General features: G+C 39.8%; 1 protein-coding gene across 2 annotated transcripts in view; it reads right to left on the bottom strand.

The window, feature by feature from the left end:
- The window catches only part of rap1gds1 (RAP1, GTP-GDP dissociation stimulator 1), a 39,304-nt gene extending 28,492 nt beyond the window's left edge, over positions 1–10,812 (bottom strand). For both annotated transcript variants that reach the window (XM_042512110.2, XM_042512111.2), the window contains exons 1-4: positions 10,426–10,812; positions 5,927–6,034; positions 4,463–4,585; positions 1,835–1,960 (exon numbers count right to left, since the gene is read on the bottom strand). In XM_042512110.2, the coding sequence (XP_042368044.1) occupies positions 1,835–1,960; positions 4,463–4,585; positions 5,927–6,034; positions 10,426–10,429 (361 nt within the window). In that variant the 5' untranslated portion in view covers positions 10,430–10,812. The remainder of the gene's footprint in view (positions 1–1,834; positions 1,961–4,462; positions 4,586–5,926; positions 6,035–10,425) is intronic.
- Between the last annotated feature and the right edge of the window lie 1,346 nt (positions 10,813–12,158).

Genomic DNA, 12,158 nt, shown 5'->3' with positions numbered 1-12,158 from the left:
GTAATCCGAGCTTCTGTTTTGTATTGTGGTAGATGGTCTGCTGCACATTAGTGCATGTGAGTCCCTGTGTGTGTTTTCCAATGGCTTGATAATCTCTACTGCTTTGCACTTCATGATACTGCAGTTAACACTGATAACAGCATTTGTTTACTAGAAAGTTCATTGGTTTCTTGCAGTCTGAGAGGAGATATGGTAAGGACTCTAAAAAAAATGCGTAATAAAACTACGTATCTGGCAACATTTTGGATTTGGAGGACTGACAGCTGGCTACCACAGTGTCCACTGCCCGCCCTCTGATCTCCTCTGATTAGCAAGCCTTAGCCACTCTGCAATGCACACACATAGACTGCATATAAAGATGGACAACATGACAGTTGCCCCACAGTGTAATTTTTAATCCCGGATCGCCCCCTGGTGTCTGACTGCAGTATAGTTCATAAAGCCCACCCCTCCATTTCAGTGAATGGATATAGTCCAAACTAAAAACTCAAAGTACACTCACAGATTGCAGTTCTCATCACCCATCTTCAAGTGTTTGTTTTTATAATAAGTTTGGTTTTAATGTTATGAAATTATACAAAAGGGGGGTTTTCTGCCATGACTGACAGCTGTGACAGTCAGTCCATATGCTCGCATTCAATGGCACTGCTCGTGATTGGTCAGACGGGTGTTTTGATGGAAACTCCCCAACCGCGAATATTGCTACCGCGCAGACTCCAGCTCTCAGTGACATCACCCTCACAAGGTGGCAATCTATATCTTGATTTTAACCTCACCTCAGCATAGTGATGGTAAGTGGGGGCGTGTCTTCCATCATTATATAAAGTCATAACATAGTCCTGTCCCATCAGAGTTGCTCTGGAAACATTGTGCCCACCCTCCAGTCTCCCCCATGTCACCCCAGTGACAAAGCAGCTCAATTTGGAGCTGCCACCCCTCTTTAGCATCACTGTAGACTTTTTACACAGGGATGGTGCTATAGGGCTGCACTAAGCCACCCCCCTGCATTTTTACAAGGCATTTTGCTTTCATTCATGCTAACAGCTGCTTTTTAAATCTCCCGTGGTGAGTCGCACGCATAAACATGTCATCAAAAGGTGCTGCGCATGGTCACGTCCTTCCAGCTTTACACAGACATCGTTACCTTGCTGTTACTTCTTCTATTCCTGGCTCAGAAACCGCTATGTCCTCCCTTCCTGCTGTCGGCTGCTATATACAGAACGGCAAGGTGGCATAACGATGTGATATTCCCGCCTTGAACAGGAATTGTAAACGCGGCCTGTGAGTTCTGTTAGCACCGTTATCAGTGTCAGCACAGCTAGTGGTGCTAACATAGTTTTCCATATCATTAAAAAGCAATAGAGGCATAAGATAACATTTTTGGACTAGTTTGGTTTTTCTCTTTATTACCATGGTACTGCTCATTTTCAGTGCTTCTCTATGTCTGTCCTTTCATGTTGTATTTAATGCTGTGTGAAATGTTATATTGCAAGTACAGGACATTGACAAAATATGCAATCATCAGCTAGTGTGCTTTGAAATAAACAAACTATTTACCTTGATGTCAAAGGAAATACAACTGAAGTGTTCACCCTCAGCAGACAGCGAGGCAGCAACTGTGGAGCCCTCTACTCAAATGGTTAATTAAAGCTCAATATAATTTCCCAGCATTCAACACTATAACCCTGTTAAAGGTTTGATGGTTAATTATCAAAGTTTTGTCTACGGTGGCCCATGAGCAGCATCATTGCTCTGACTCTATTAGCTGTGTGAGGGTGATGACAAGGTTCATGAGGGATTCAGTGTTCCCAAAGCAAAGCAAACTTCTACTTACGGCTGTCATAACAGATGTTGCCAAGAGCTCGGCCAGTCTGCAGTAAGACCTCCTGGTCGGTGGAGTTTAACAGCTGAATTAGAGGTGGGATGAGGCCGGCTTCCACACAGGGACTCCGCATGAACTCTGAGAGAGGGAGAGGGGTTGGATAAAAGGTCAGTATAAAACTGTCTCAAGTTAAACTAACTCAAGGAGGTTAAGAGCATCAAACTTCTATATTACTCGCATTTCCTACAACTTTACTGATAGTATCTGTAGCACATGGGCTGATCACATGATCAAAACATGCAGTGCCTTGAATAAATAAATACAGTATACAGTATATAAATACGAATGTCTTGAAAACTTGACAAAGATCCAAAACTAGCCTTAACATTTCATCAGCTAATTTAAACTGTGAAAAGTCAAAAGATGAAAATTTGACATTGCTGTGACTTGTTTAACCCATAATTAGGAACGGGTACCAAAACCCGGTACTAAACAGGCCCCAGTGGAGAATTATAAAAGACCGGAGGATCGATAAGCTTTGACATTAACTGTTCTGCTATCGGTATTGGAGATTTTAAGAAAAAAATTATCTTGGTTATTTAGGTTACGTAACGTTGTCTTTTGCAGTTTCTAATTTGCATCAATATTAAAACATTCGTCTGCAGTCCAACTGCTCTTTAACTCAGAGAAAAGCAATGTGTGTCTCAGCCTGCAGCATGTGTGAGGGGCGGTGTCAGCTCTGACACACACACACACACACACACACACACACACACACACACACACACACACACACACACACACACACACACACACACACACACACACACACACACACACACACACACACACACACACACACACAGAGCTCTCTGTGACACGCTCCAAAGTCTGCCTATACTTCTCAACAGTTGATGCCGACACTGGTCGTTGCCACAAGTGCAACAACTGTTTTGCACATTAGTAAAAAAAACATGAGCGATCTTGCAAAATAGCAAACAAACAGTGTACAGGCAGAGAAATGCGCAGTTTTCAACTGTCTAGCTCGTAGTTCATCTCCCGTTATTTCTCCCTATTCCCCTCAGGAATGTTCGAGTCTGTAATAGTGATTTGCTCCAAACAATGCTATTGAAGAATGTTAACTTAGATAATTTCTTACATACAGTACTTACTATATATATATATATATATATATATATATACACACATACATGCATACATATATATATATATATATATATATATTCTGCTCTTAATTTCTTTAACGGTATTAAGAATACCGTTAAAGTACCGGCTTGATAAGCAGTATCAATAACAGTTGTAGTACCATTAAAATCCTAACGATACCCATCCCTACCCATAATCCTCCACTTCATGTTAAAACTGCACTGGGCTAAGTCCCACAATAAAGAATCCAAATAGATAATATATATGTATCATATTTAAGTCTCTAAACTGAACATTTTCCTTGTTGCCGGCTGTCTTTTTGTTATTGTTGCCCTCATCATAATGTTTCTATCTGATGTCATAATCTGAATCCTCTGTTTTCGGCCGCTGGTCCGCATTGGCCAACGCACCTTTCCCTCCAGATCATGTGACATAAATACTCCTGTTGTTCAGAATTAAAAGTTGACTCACTGCAGACTGTTTGTAACAAACACTGACTGAGCTTTCTGAGGTGTGAGGGTATATGGACTATTCCCTAACACCCTGATAGTTACTCACCTAGCTAATGTGTGATGCTGTAATAACGAGTGTTATGAATGGGATGACAGAGACAAAGAATGAGGAAATAACTTATTTGATTCACTGACAAAGACAGTGTGTGCAGTTCCCACTGAAGCTCAGAGGACTTCTCAGCAGTGACTACACTGTGATCACATTTTGGTGTGGGAAATCCTCAGGGTCTAACAGGGGATGAGACACTATTCTCTGTTGTGCTGGTGATTTGTGCTAATTAGTCAGATACATTTCTACATTCAATCTTGCCTGGTGCAGCTTTAAACAATTGTGTCAGTTCAAATGGTCAGACATGGAGGGAGTTGTCTTGAGCCCAGCAGTCACTTGGCTGCTTGCAGACATTTCCGGAAGCAGTGACAGATAAATGCCAGCAGGTTGTTGCCAAGCTTGGCAAACTGCTGGGGAGTGATCATTAGCTGCCGTCTTGCAGGCTGCTAAAAACCCATTCATTATGCTAACCTTTTCTTGCCCCAAGCTTCTATTCACGTCTGCTTTTTACTTTAAAAGCTTCTCCTGTGCTCACACAGTGGCATAATGGGAAACTGAAGCTCTCCGACGCTGCAGTTATGCAAGGTTTGAGTCCTTGCACAATAACCTCACAGTCACTGACAGCTTTGCTCTGAAATGCCAAGAAAGGCTGCTAAAACTAGCCCTGTCTGAAATGGCCTGTCAATCAAATACGCTACCATTTGATTCTTCAGGTATTTAATATACCTAAGAAAAGTTCTAAAATATCTTTAACTGGTAATCCGCTGTCCCGACACACATTGTGTTCATGAGGGAAACATGAAGAAAGCAAAAGATGAGAGCTGGAGAAAGTGTAAAAAATGAATACTGAAAAATGGAGGAACAGAAAGACAGGATGTTCCTGGATGGAGGGGCTTGGAAACCGAATCTCACCATTTTTGGCCACCTCAGCTATGATGTTGGCTACTTTAGGGGTGCAGGAGGACTGAGGGTTTAGCAGGGTGGGGAGCAGGGGAAGAATGCCCATCTCCTGGATCTTCACACTGGCCTCAGTGTCTGGAGGGAGAAATAAAAGAGAATAAATTTCAGTCACATTAATTTATTCTTCTGAGAAATACAAGATTTATTAATTAATATTCTCCGTATCAACACTATAGCTCTTCTAACTGAAGGTTTTTGCTGATACAAATATCAGTGTGAGACATCAAAGAGGCTGGAACCGAACTAACCAATAAATTAAGAGTGGATTTTTCACAGATGAATGAAGATCACTGCCTTTAATAGACATTTACAGTTCATGTACAACTTGCTCACTCTAAGGCAATGATACTGAAACTGTGGCCCGCGGCCAAATCTGATCCCTGATTTCAGTGCTGGGTGGCCCCCCCAAATAATTTCTAATTCACAATAAAAATAAAGTGATTCACTCTGGGAATTTTTTTGTACTTTTAGTTTACATAAGGTGCCAGAATGCATAAACATGCGAAAATCCTAAATATTTACAAAAAGTCCTAAAATCCATGATACCTCCTAAAATTCATGTTTCAAATCCTCGAAATGTCCTAAAACTCGAGAAAAATGTAGGGCTACTGCGACTGGCCCCTGGACTCCTATCATTTGGCAAAAGTGGCCTTCAAGTGAGTATCCATAGTATATACATACATACACACACACACACACTGTCAGTGGCCCGTTTACAGTACACATATAGTATAGATAAGAGCAGCAAACCCAGGCCACCCGCCCCTTTTTTCGGTGAAACCAGACCCTTTAATTTGATTAATTTAATTAAAACGAATGCATATTAGGGAACTGTAGATTGAAAAAAAAAGGAGGGCAATATTCTGACAAAAAACAGTCAGAATTTCCTAGATTAATGCTGCAAATTTGTGACAAGAAAACAGTTATTCTTTGAGTTTATAAAGTCAAAAATTTGTGAGAAAAAGCACCAAAGTGAAGGACCACATCACTTCACTTCACTTTGGATCAACGTCATCAGACACACGCTGCCGCCTGCTGTGTATCAATCCTGCAGCGGATGAACTGATTATCATCAGCATCTGGACTTGGAAGAGACACTTTCCTTAACTGGGCCTTGGAAATTCAGAGGGTTTCTTTCTCTCATAATATTGGCCTACAGTGGCCCTCATATACCGTTGTAAAATACCGTTGTAAAAATGTTATAGTAATAGTCTGGAATTTTATTGTGATTTGCTGCAAAAGCAGTCACAGTAATCCCTGTTAAAATAGGATGACTGCTTGTGTTTATATATTTAAAACAACAGAAAATATTACAGAAATATTACAAGGTTCAGACTGTCAGAGACTTTAATGGGAATCTTAGAAGGGGAGGTAATGTGCCTATGACACAGTAGGTGCAAATCAGGCTCTACTCACTGTTGTTGGCGAGTGCTTTGAGCAGGCAGTCCAGACAGCTCTCCACACTGTCTGTGGCGCTGTCTGTAGACGCTAGCTTCAGCTTCTCCAAGGCTTCACTTAGGTTGTCTGGAAACAGAAACATGGAATGAACAAAAGTTGAAAGGTTTTTTTTCATTTAGGGAGATGATATGGCTGAAAATGACCAGGGTTTCTCACACATTTATTTATCTGTGGTGGGCAGCCACATGAGACAGGTTTACATTAACCTGACTAATGTCATGTTTTATAAATGCATTCAATAAAGTCAGAAAAGAAAAACAAATTCCAACTGGCTCATCTTGAAATGAACAGTCTGACATTTAACCACAGAGACGCACAATGACACACTGCAACGAGCAAAAACAAAGATTTTTACTGTGAGGTGCCAGCCGTCCACAGTAACTTCCTCAGGAACTCACTGCTCTGCTACACACTCCAGCCGTATACTGTTTCCTTCTAGTTTAGTTGTCTTTACTCTGTTCTGAGGACAACAAGTCATCGATCTGCTTCACTGTCGGCCATATTAACCACAGAAACACAATCAATGATCTAGAACTTCTGCACATCCATCACATGCTGGGAGAGACGATAAGGTTATCATATCTTTCATTCCTATAAGGCAGTGAAATAAACAAATTAGAAATTGTATTTTTCCTCAAGACACAGTCTAGTAGTGACTGAGCTCTGCTCACAAACAAAATAATGGAGATGAATTTTGAGATACTTGACAGTTGCTCCACATCTACATTACAGACACTTTCTTCACTTGATCTATACCTACAGTGTGATGTGATACACTGATAGCAATCATCTTCATCAGGGATACTTAACTTTTCTTGCTTGGGGGGGCCACTTTTGCAAAGTGACAGGAAGCCAGGGGCCTGTCACAGCAGCCCCACACATGTTACTGGGTTTTTAGGAAGTTTATAGGACTTTTGGACATTTCTAGAATTTTATGGTGTTTCTGGGATTTTAGGACATTTCTAGGATTTAAAGATGTTTCTAGGATTTTAGAAAATGTCTAAGATTTTTGGAAATTTCCAAGGTTTTAGGACATGTCCAAGATTTTAGGACATTTCTGAAATTTTAGGACATTTTTAGGATTTCAGGATGTTAGGGGCTTAGCTAAGACCTCTGTCTAGGGTGCAGGAGATCAGCTAATGGCACTTTTTTTTTTTTATTAACCAGCTCTGTTTTGATGCTGTTCTATGCACTCTGGCATCTTATGGATACTAATGGTCTAGGATTTTAGGATAGGATATTTCTAGGATTTGGGGATGTTTCTAGGATTTTAATACTTTTCTTTGATTTTAGGACATTGCTGGGATTTTATTGAATCTTGGATTTTGGGACATTGCTGGAATTTTAGGATTTATTTTTGGAGATTTAGGATGTTTCTAGGATTTTAGGTCATTTCTAGGACTTTATGACATTAGGGGCAGAGCAAAGACAGAAAACGGGGGGTGCAGGGGATCCTCCACTGGCACTTTTTTCATAAGCAAGCTCTATTTTGATGCTGTTTATGTACTCTGCCACCTTATGTAGACTTAAAGTACAAAAACAATTCCCAGTGTGAATCTTTTTATATTTTGTATTTTAAAAAAATTGTTGGGGAGACCACGCTACACCCTATCAGGAGCCAGATTTGGACTGTAAGATGAACGCCACTGATCTGCAACAACTCGGTTAAATAATGGGTGACGAATGCCTAGATAGCAAGTGTCTTAAACACAGTGTGTTATATAAGCTAGAGTGAGGCTTGTGAACTGGGCATATACAGCTCTGTTTTTTGGATGCATATACTCCCAGCCGACAGTCTACATTCACGGCAAAATCTGATCAGGACTGACGACCTGTCGGGTTTAGTCCAGAATGCTGTCTAATTACTCTAGAAGCTGGCACACTGCTTTCTCGTCTATTTCGTTGATCATCGGTTGAGAAATGGATTTATTATCGGAAATGCTTGGAATTGTTGCAACAACAGTGTTCTCGACTGTCACCCCAGCATTGTGCCAACACACCAGGTTATAGTGAATTGCATAAGGCTTGCAGACACTGTTGCAGCGACCTGGTTGTTGCCGTGTGCACTGCAAAACCCACACATCCATCCCCCATGATAGATGCCTTGTATCGAACAACAACATGAGTGATCCAGCCTGGGATTACACACTGTGAAATGGCTCATAAACTGTCAAACACATATCGCTCCATATGGCATTCAGGGTTGCCAATGACTCATACGGTAGCTGGTTATCAAATGTGATAGATGATTGATGATTTTTTTTCTCCATTATTCTGTGTCATGCACACAAACATGTGCCAAACCCTCCTGGGTATACAAGACACCTTTACAATATTGTTATAGTGATCAATCCAAAATACATGTTATTTTACTGCTCAGTCAATGTAATACTCTGCTTTCTATTTCACACCTGACAAACAGTCTGCCGCAAAAAAGGTTCTCCTTCTAAGCATGACTCATATTTTTCATTTTCATCCAATCAAGAGAAATCAGCACAAATGGAGGAGCACATCACTTATACCTTTGTGTGATTGTAATCGATTGATGTCTTTTTTTGAACATATTAAATATAACAAAAAGGGTGATAAAATAACAAAAAAGAGAAAAAGAAAAAGTCTAAATTCCATGTGCATATTGTATCAATTTACAAGTGCGAAAAGGAGTAGGAAGAAGTATTAACTTATTCAATCATAGTCCTCTATTATTAGTATTTATTATATTCATCTTAGACAGTAAAACAAAAAAATTAACCTCATTCTCAATTTCTCCTGTGTCACACAACAAGCCTGTCCTCCTCAGGAGTGGCATTAAACTTGCCAGTCTCTCAGGCTAATGCTAATGTTCCTGAGCAGAACTATTCACACAGGGATCTTTGTCGTCTGTTTAAATTATACATCAAATTGCAAGGTAATATTGCCATGTAATTAGCAGATATTGGTTTTAGAATGAAATATTGCAATCGGCCAACATGCTGATTTCAGCTGATATCAAAACCCAATCTTTTTTAAATTGACAAATTGAACATGTACAAAACATAAACCCTACAATTAAGTATTTTTCTTATTTTGCAAAATGAATGTAAATTGTACACAATGAAAAGTGGGGATGCATGACAATATTGATACATTTTTGATATAAACCAATACTGGCTTAAAATGCAATATCAGAATCAGCCAACATGCTGATTTAATGCTGGTATGACAAACCAATTTTATTTTAATTGACCAAGTGAACATGTCCAAAACGTCAACCCTAAGATGAAGTATTTTTTCTGATTCTGCTCAAAAAAAGTGGGGATGCATGATAATATCAGCACATCATCTCTATTTATTAATATTGGCTTCAAAATGAAATATTGCAATCGGCCAACATGGCAATTTCATGCTGATATGACAATATTTTTTTAAATGACAAAGTGAACATGTCCAAAACATCAATCCTAAATTGAAGTATTTTTCTTATTTTGCTAAATGAATGAATATTACATATATTAAAAAGCATTGTATTTCATGTCTCCATCTGCTTATGGGCCATGATGATAAAAGTATCCAGAAATTGATGTTAATTCTACAACAGAAGAGGGGGGAAAAAGTGGATATATATATCGGTTATCAGCTAGATAAATTGTTATATATCGGCACATCGGATATCTGCAAGAAATCCAACATTGTGCATCCCTCATTAGTGTAAATGCCATTTATGGATGCCACTGCCTCATATGAGAGCTGGTTTTCACGTGTGATGATGGTGAAGCAATATAAAGTGAGTTAACAGCATGTTTTAATGTCATTTTATATTCAATTCCTTCCAGAGATATAACTGCAACAGCAGTCACAGGCCTGTGCTCAAAACATATCAGCATCCAGTGTGTGTCCAGCATCAATAACCAAAACAGTCAGATTGTAGGGAGCAGTGCAGTATAAACAGCAACACACAGTGGGCTGCTGGATCCTATTGCATAACAGCTGTGGAGATGGAGGAGTGCCATCTCCACCATCAACACCTCAGCCATGTCAGGGGATCTACATTCACTGAACAACTGCGACCTTCGAGCCATTTCAGGTCCCTGCTGAATTCCATCGAAATGGAACGAAGGCGATAGAGAATATTTTCAGAGCTAGCGTTGCTAAAAGGATAGAAATCCGGAGAGGGCATCGGATGGAGAGAGAGCTAAGTACCCCACCCGAGTACTGAAGCAGAGACGCGCGCGCACGCGCACGCACACACGATTTAGCTACAGTCAGCTTTTCATATGACTAACTAGCGTTAACGTTAGAGTCATAAAGCACAAAGCTAAAGGAAATAAAAGTGGCATAGTGACATTATTGCATGATACATCGCGTCAACCAAACGTGGCTGCTTGTGTGCGTTTCAATAACCATATGACGGTTTAACTAGTGGTAGAAACAGTTCTTGTTAGCTTACCCGGCTCACAGTGAGCTAGCTGTCTACTCACCCATCTCAGCAAGATGTTGCTCCGGAAAATAAACCGGGCTGTTAAGTTCTCCGGGGCAGCTGGAAACCGAGTTGTACTAGCCGGAGGCCCCGCTGTCCCCACACTGCTTGTCCCTTAAACCGTCGTTAACTGGTGAAGTTAGCGGGTTGAGGTTAGCCAGCTAGCTAGCCAGTTAGGTAGCGACGGAAGCCACCGGGCCGGTCGATCGGTACGAGTCCCGCTCTGATGGATGCTGCCGTGCAGCGGCCTGTACACCGGGACACTACCAGGTTAACACATCTGACTGGCTCTCATATCCACACCGACAGTCAGGACCTGCTGGCTGGCGCTCCCCTGGACGACTGGCTCACTGTGACATGCCACCACCGAGTCAGACACCAGGCTTCCGGTTACAGCCTTCAAAATAAAAGTTATGATTCCCAACTGGTCCAGCCACTAGGTCTCCTTGGTCATAAGTTTTAGGTCTACATATAGGAGAAATTACCACACAATCAGTTTTATTTGACCAAAATGTAAACAACACGTGGGCTACAAACACAATGAAATAAAACATTTTGCAAGAATAAAGTGCAATTGGTTAAAACCAAGGGCGTATGTAGGATTTGAGGACAATGGAGGCTTGGCAGGGAGCTATGTACAAAAGGGCATACTTTGTTTAAAATTTTTGGATGATTTTTTTTAACTGGTTCAGATTATTTGGCTTTTTTCCTTTAATTTTTTTGGTGTTTTTTAAAAAACGTTTGGCATTTTTTTCCTTTTATAAATAAAAATAATAAATACAATAAATATATTTTATAAATTCTATTCATTTATTTATTTGTGAATTTTCTTTTTCTCTAAAATTGTTTGCTGTTGTTGCTGCTGTTGTGTTTTTGGTTTCTTCCAAACCCACAAAAAAAATCACAGAAAATCACACCATTTAACCACATGCAGAAACTGTAAAACAGTCCTTGAACAAATCTTGTGGGACACACACTTCATGCATTTCCTAAACACACTCAGAGAGGCTCAAGGAACAATATTTGTAGCCTTAGGGAGTGCAAAAATCCATCCCCATCCTCTGATGAATAAAGAACAGTCCCTGGCTTGTTCTTATATTTGGGTGGCAGGCAATCAAATAGTTACTGTTCTCCAAAAAAATCTCTACAGCAGGAAACAACATTTCAGACTAAAAGTGCTGCATAGCAGATTCACTGTAGTTCAACAAAAAGTGTGTTTTTCACACACTTGACATGGTTATGTGTCCCTGCAATCCATTAAAAAATGGACCCGCACCCCTCTTTTGGACCACGAGCCACCAATTGAGAACCACTGCTTTACAGTCTTCTCTAAGAAAAATAAAGTAATGGAAGTTTTTTTTCCTTGGGGTTATAATAAGAAAAGATAATGTTTATATTTTTAACATACGGCAGTTTTTTTAAATATAGGACTCTACTAAATGATTGAGATGGCCATTTATGGCAATGGTGACATTGAAAAAAATTAAAAAATCAGAATTACAAATTATTTAGCCTACTGATATAATGTGTATAGTATGTTAGTATACCAACATATATCAATTTGTGACCGTGGAATTAGTAGTATTACCTAGTACTAGTATTATTTCAATGCATATTAAGTACTTTGAAAACATCTGAGAAATGGGGAAAATTCATACAGATATAATTTCTTTCAACACATATATAATGGAATAACATAAAAACAAGATACAGTGAATATCCTTTTTCAGTTTC

The sequence above is a fragment of the Plectropomus leopardus genome, chromosome 23 (assembly GCF_026936395.1).
Source record: "Plectropomus leopardus strain MGB_pleo_1.0 chromosome 23, ASM2693639v1, whole genome shotgun sequence".
NCBI classification, from domain to species: domain Eukaryota; kingdom Metazoa; phylum Chordata; class Actinopteri; order Perciformes; family Serranidae; genus Plectropomus; species Plectropomus leopardus.
Note: the sequence above shows the minus strand (reverse complement) of the source record. Positions and strands in the feature narration are given on the sequence as shown.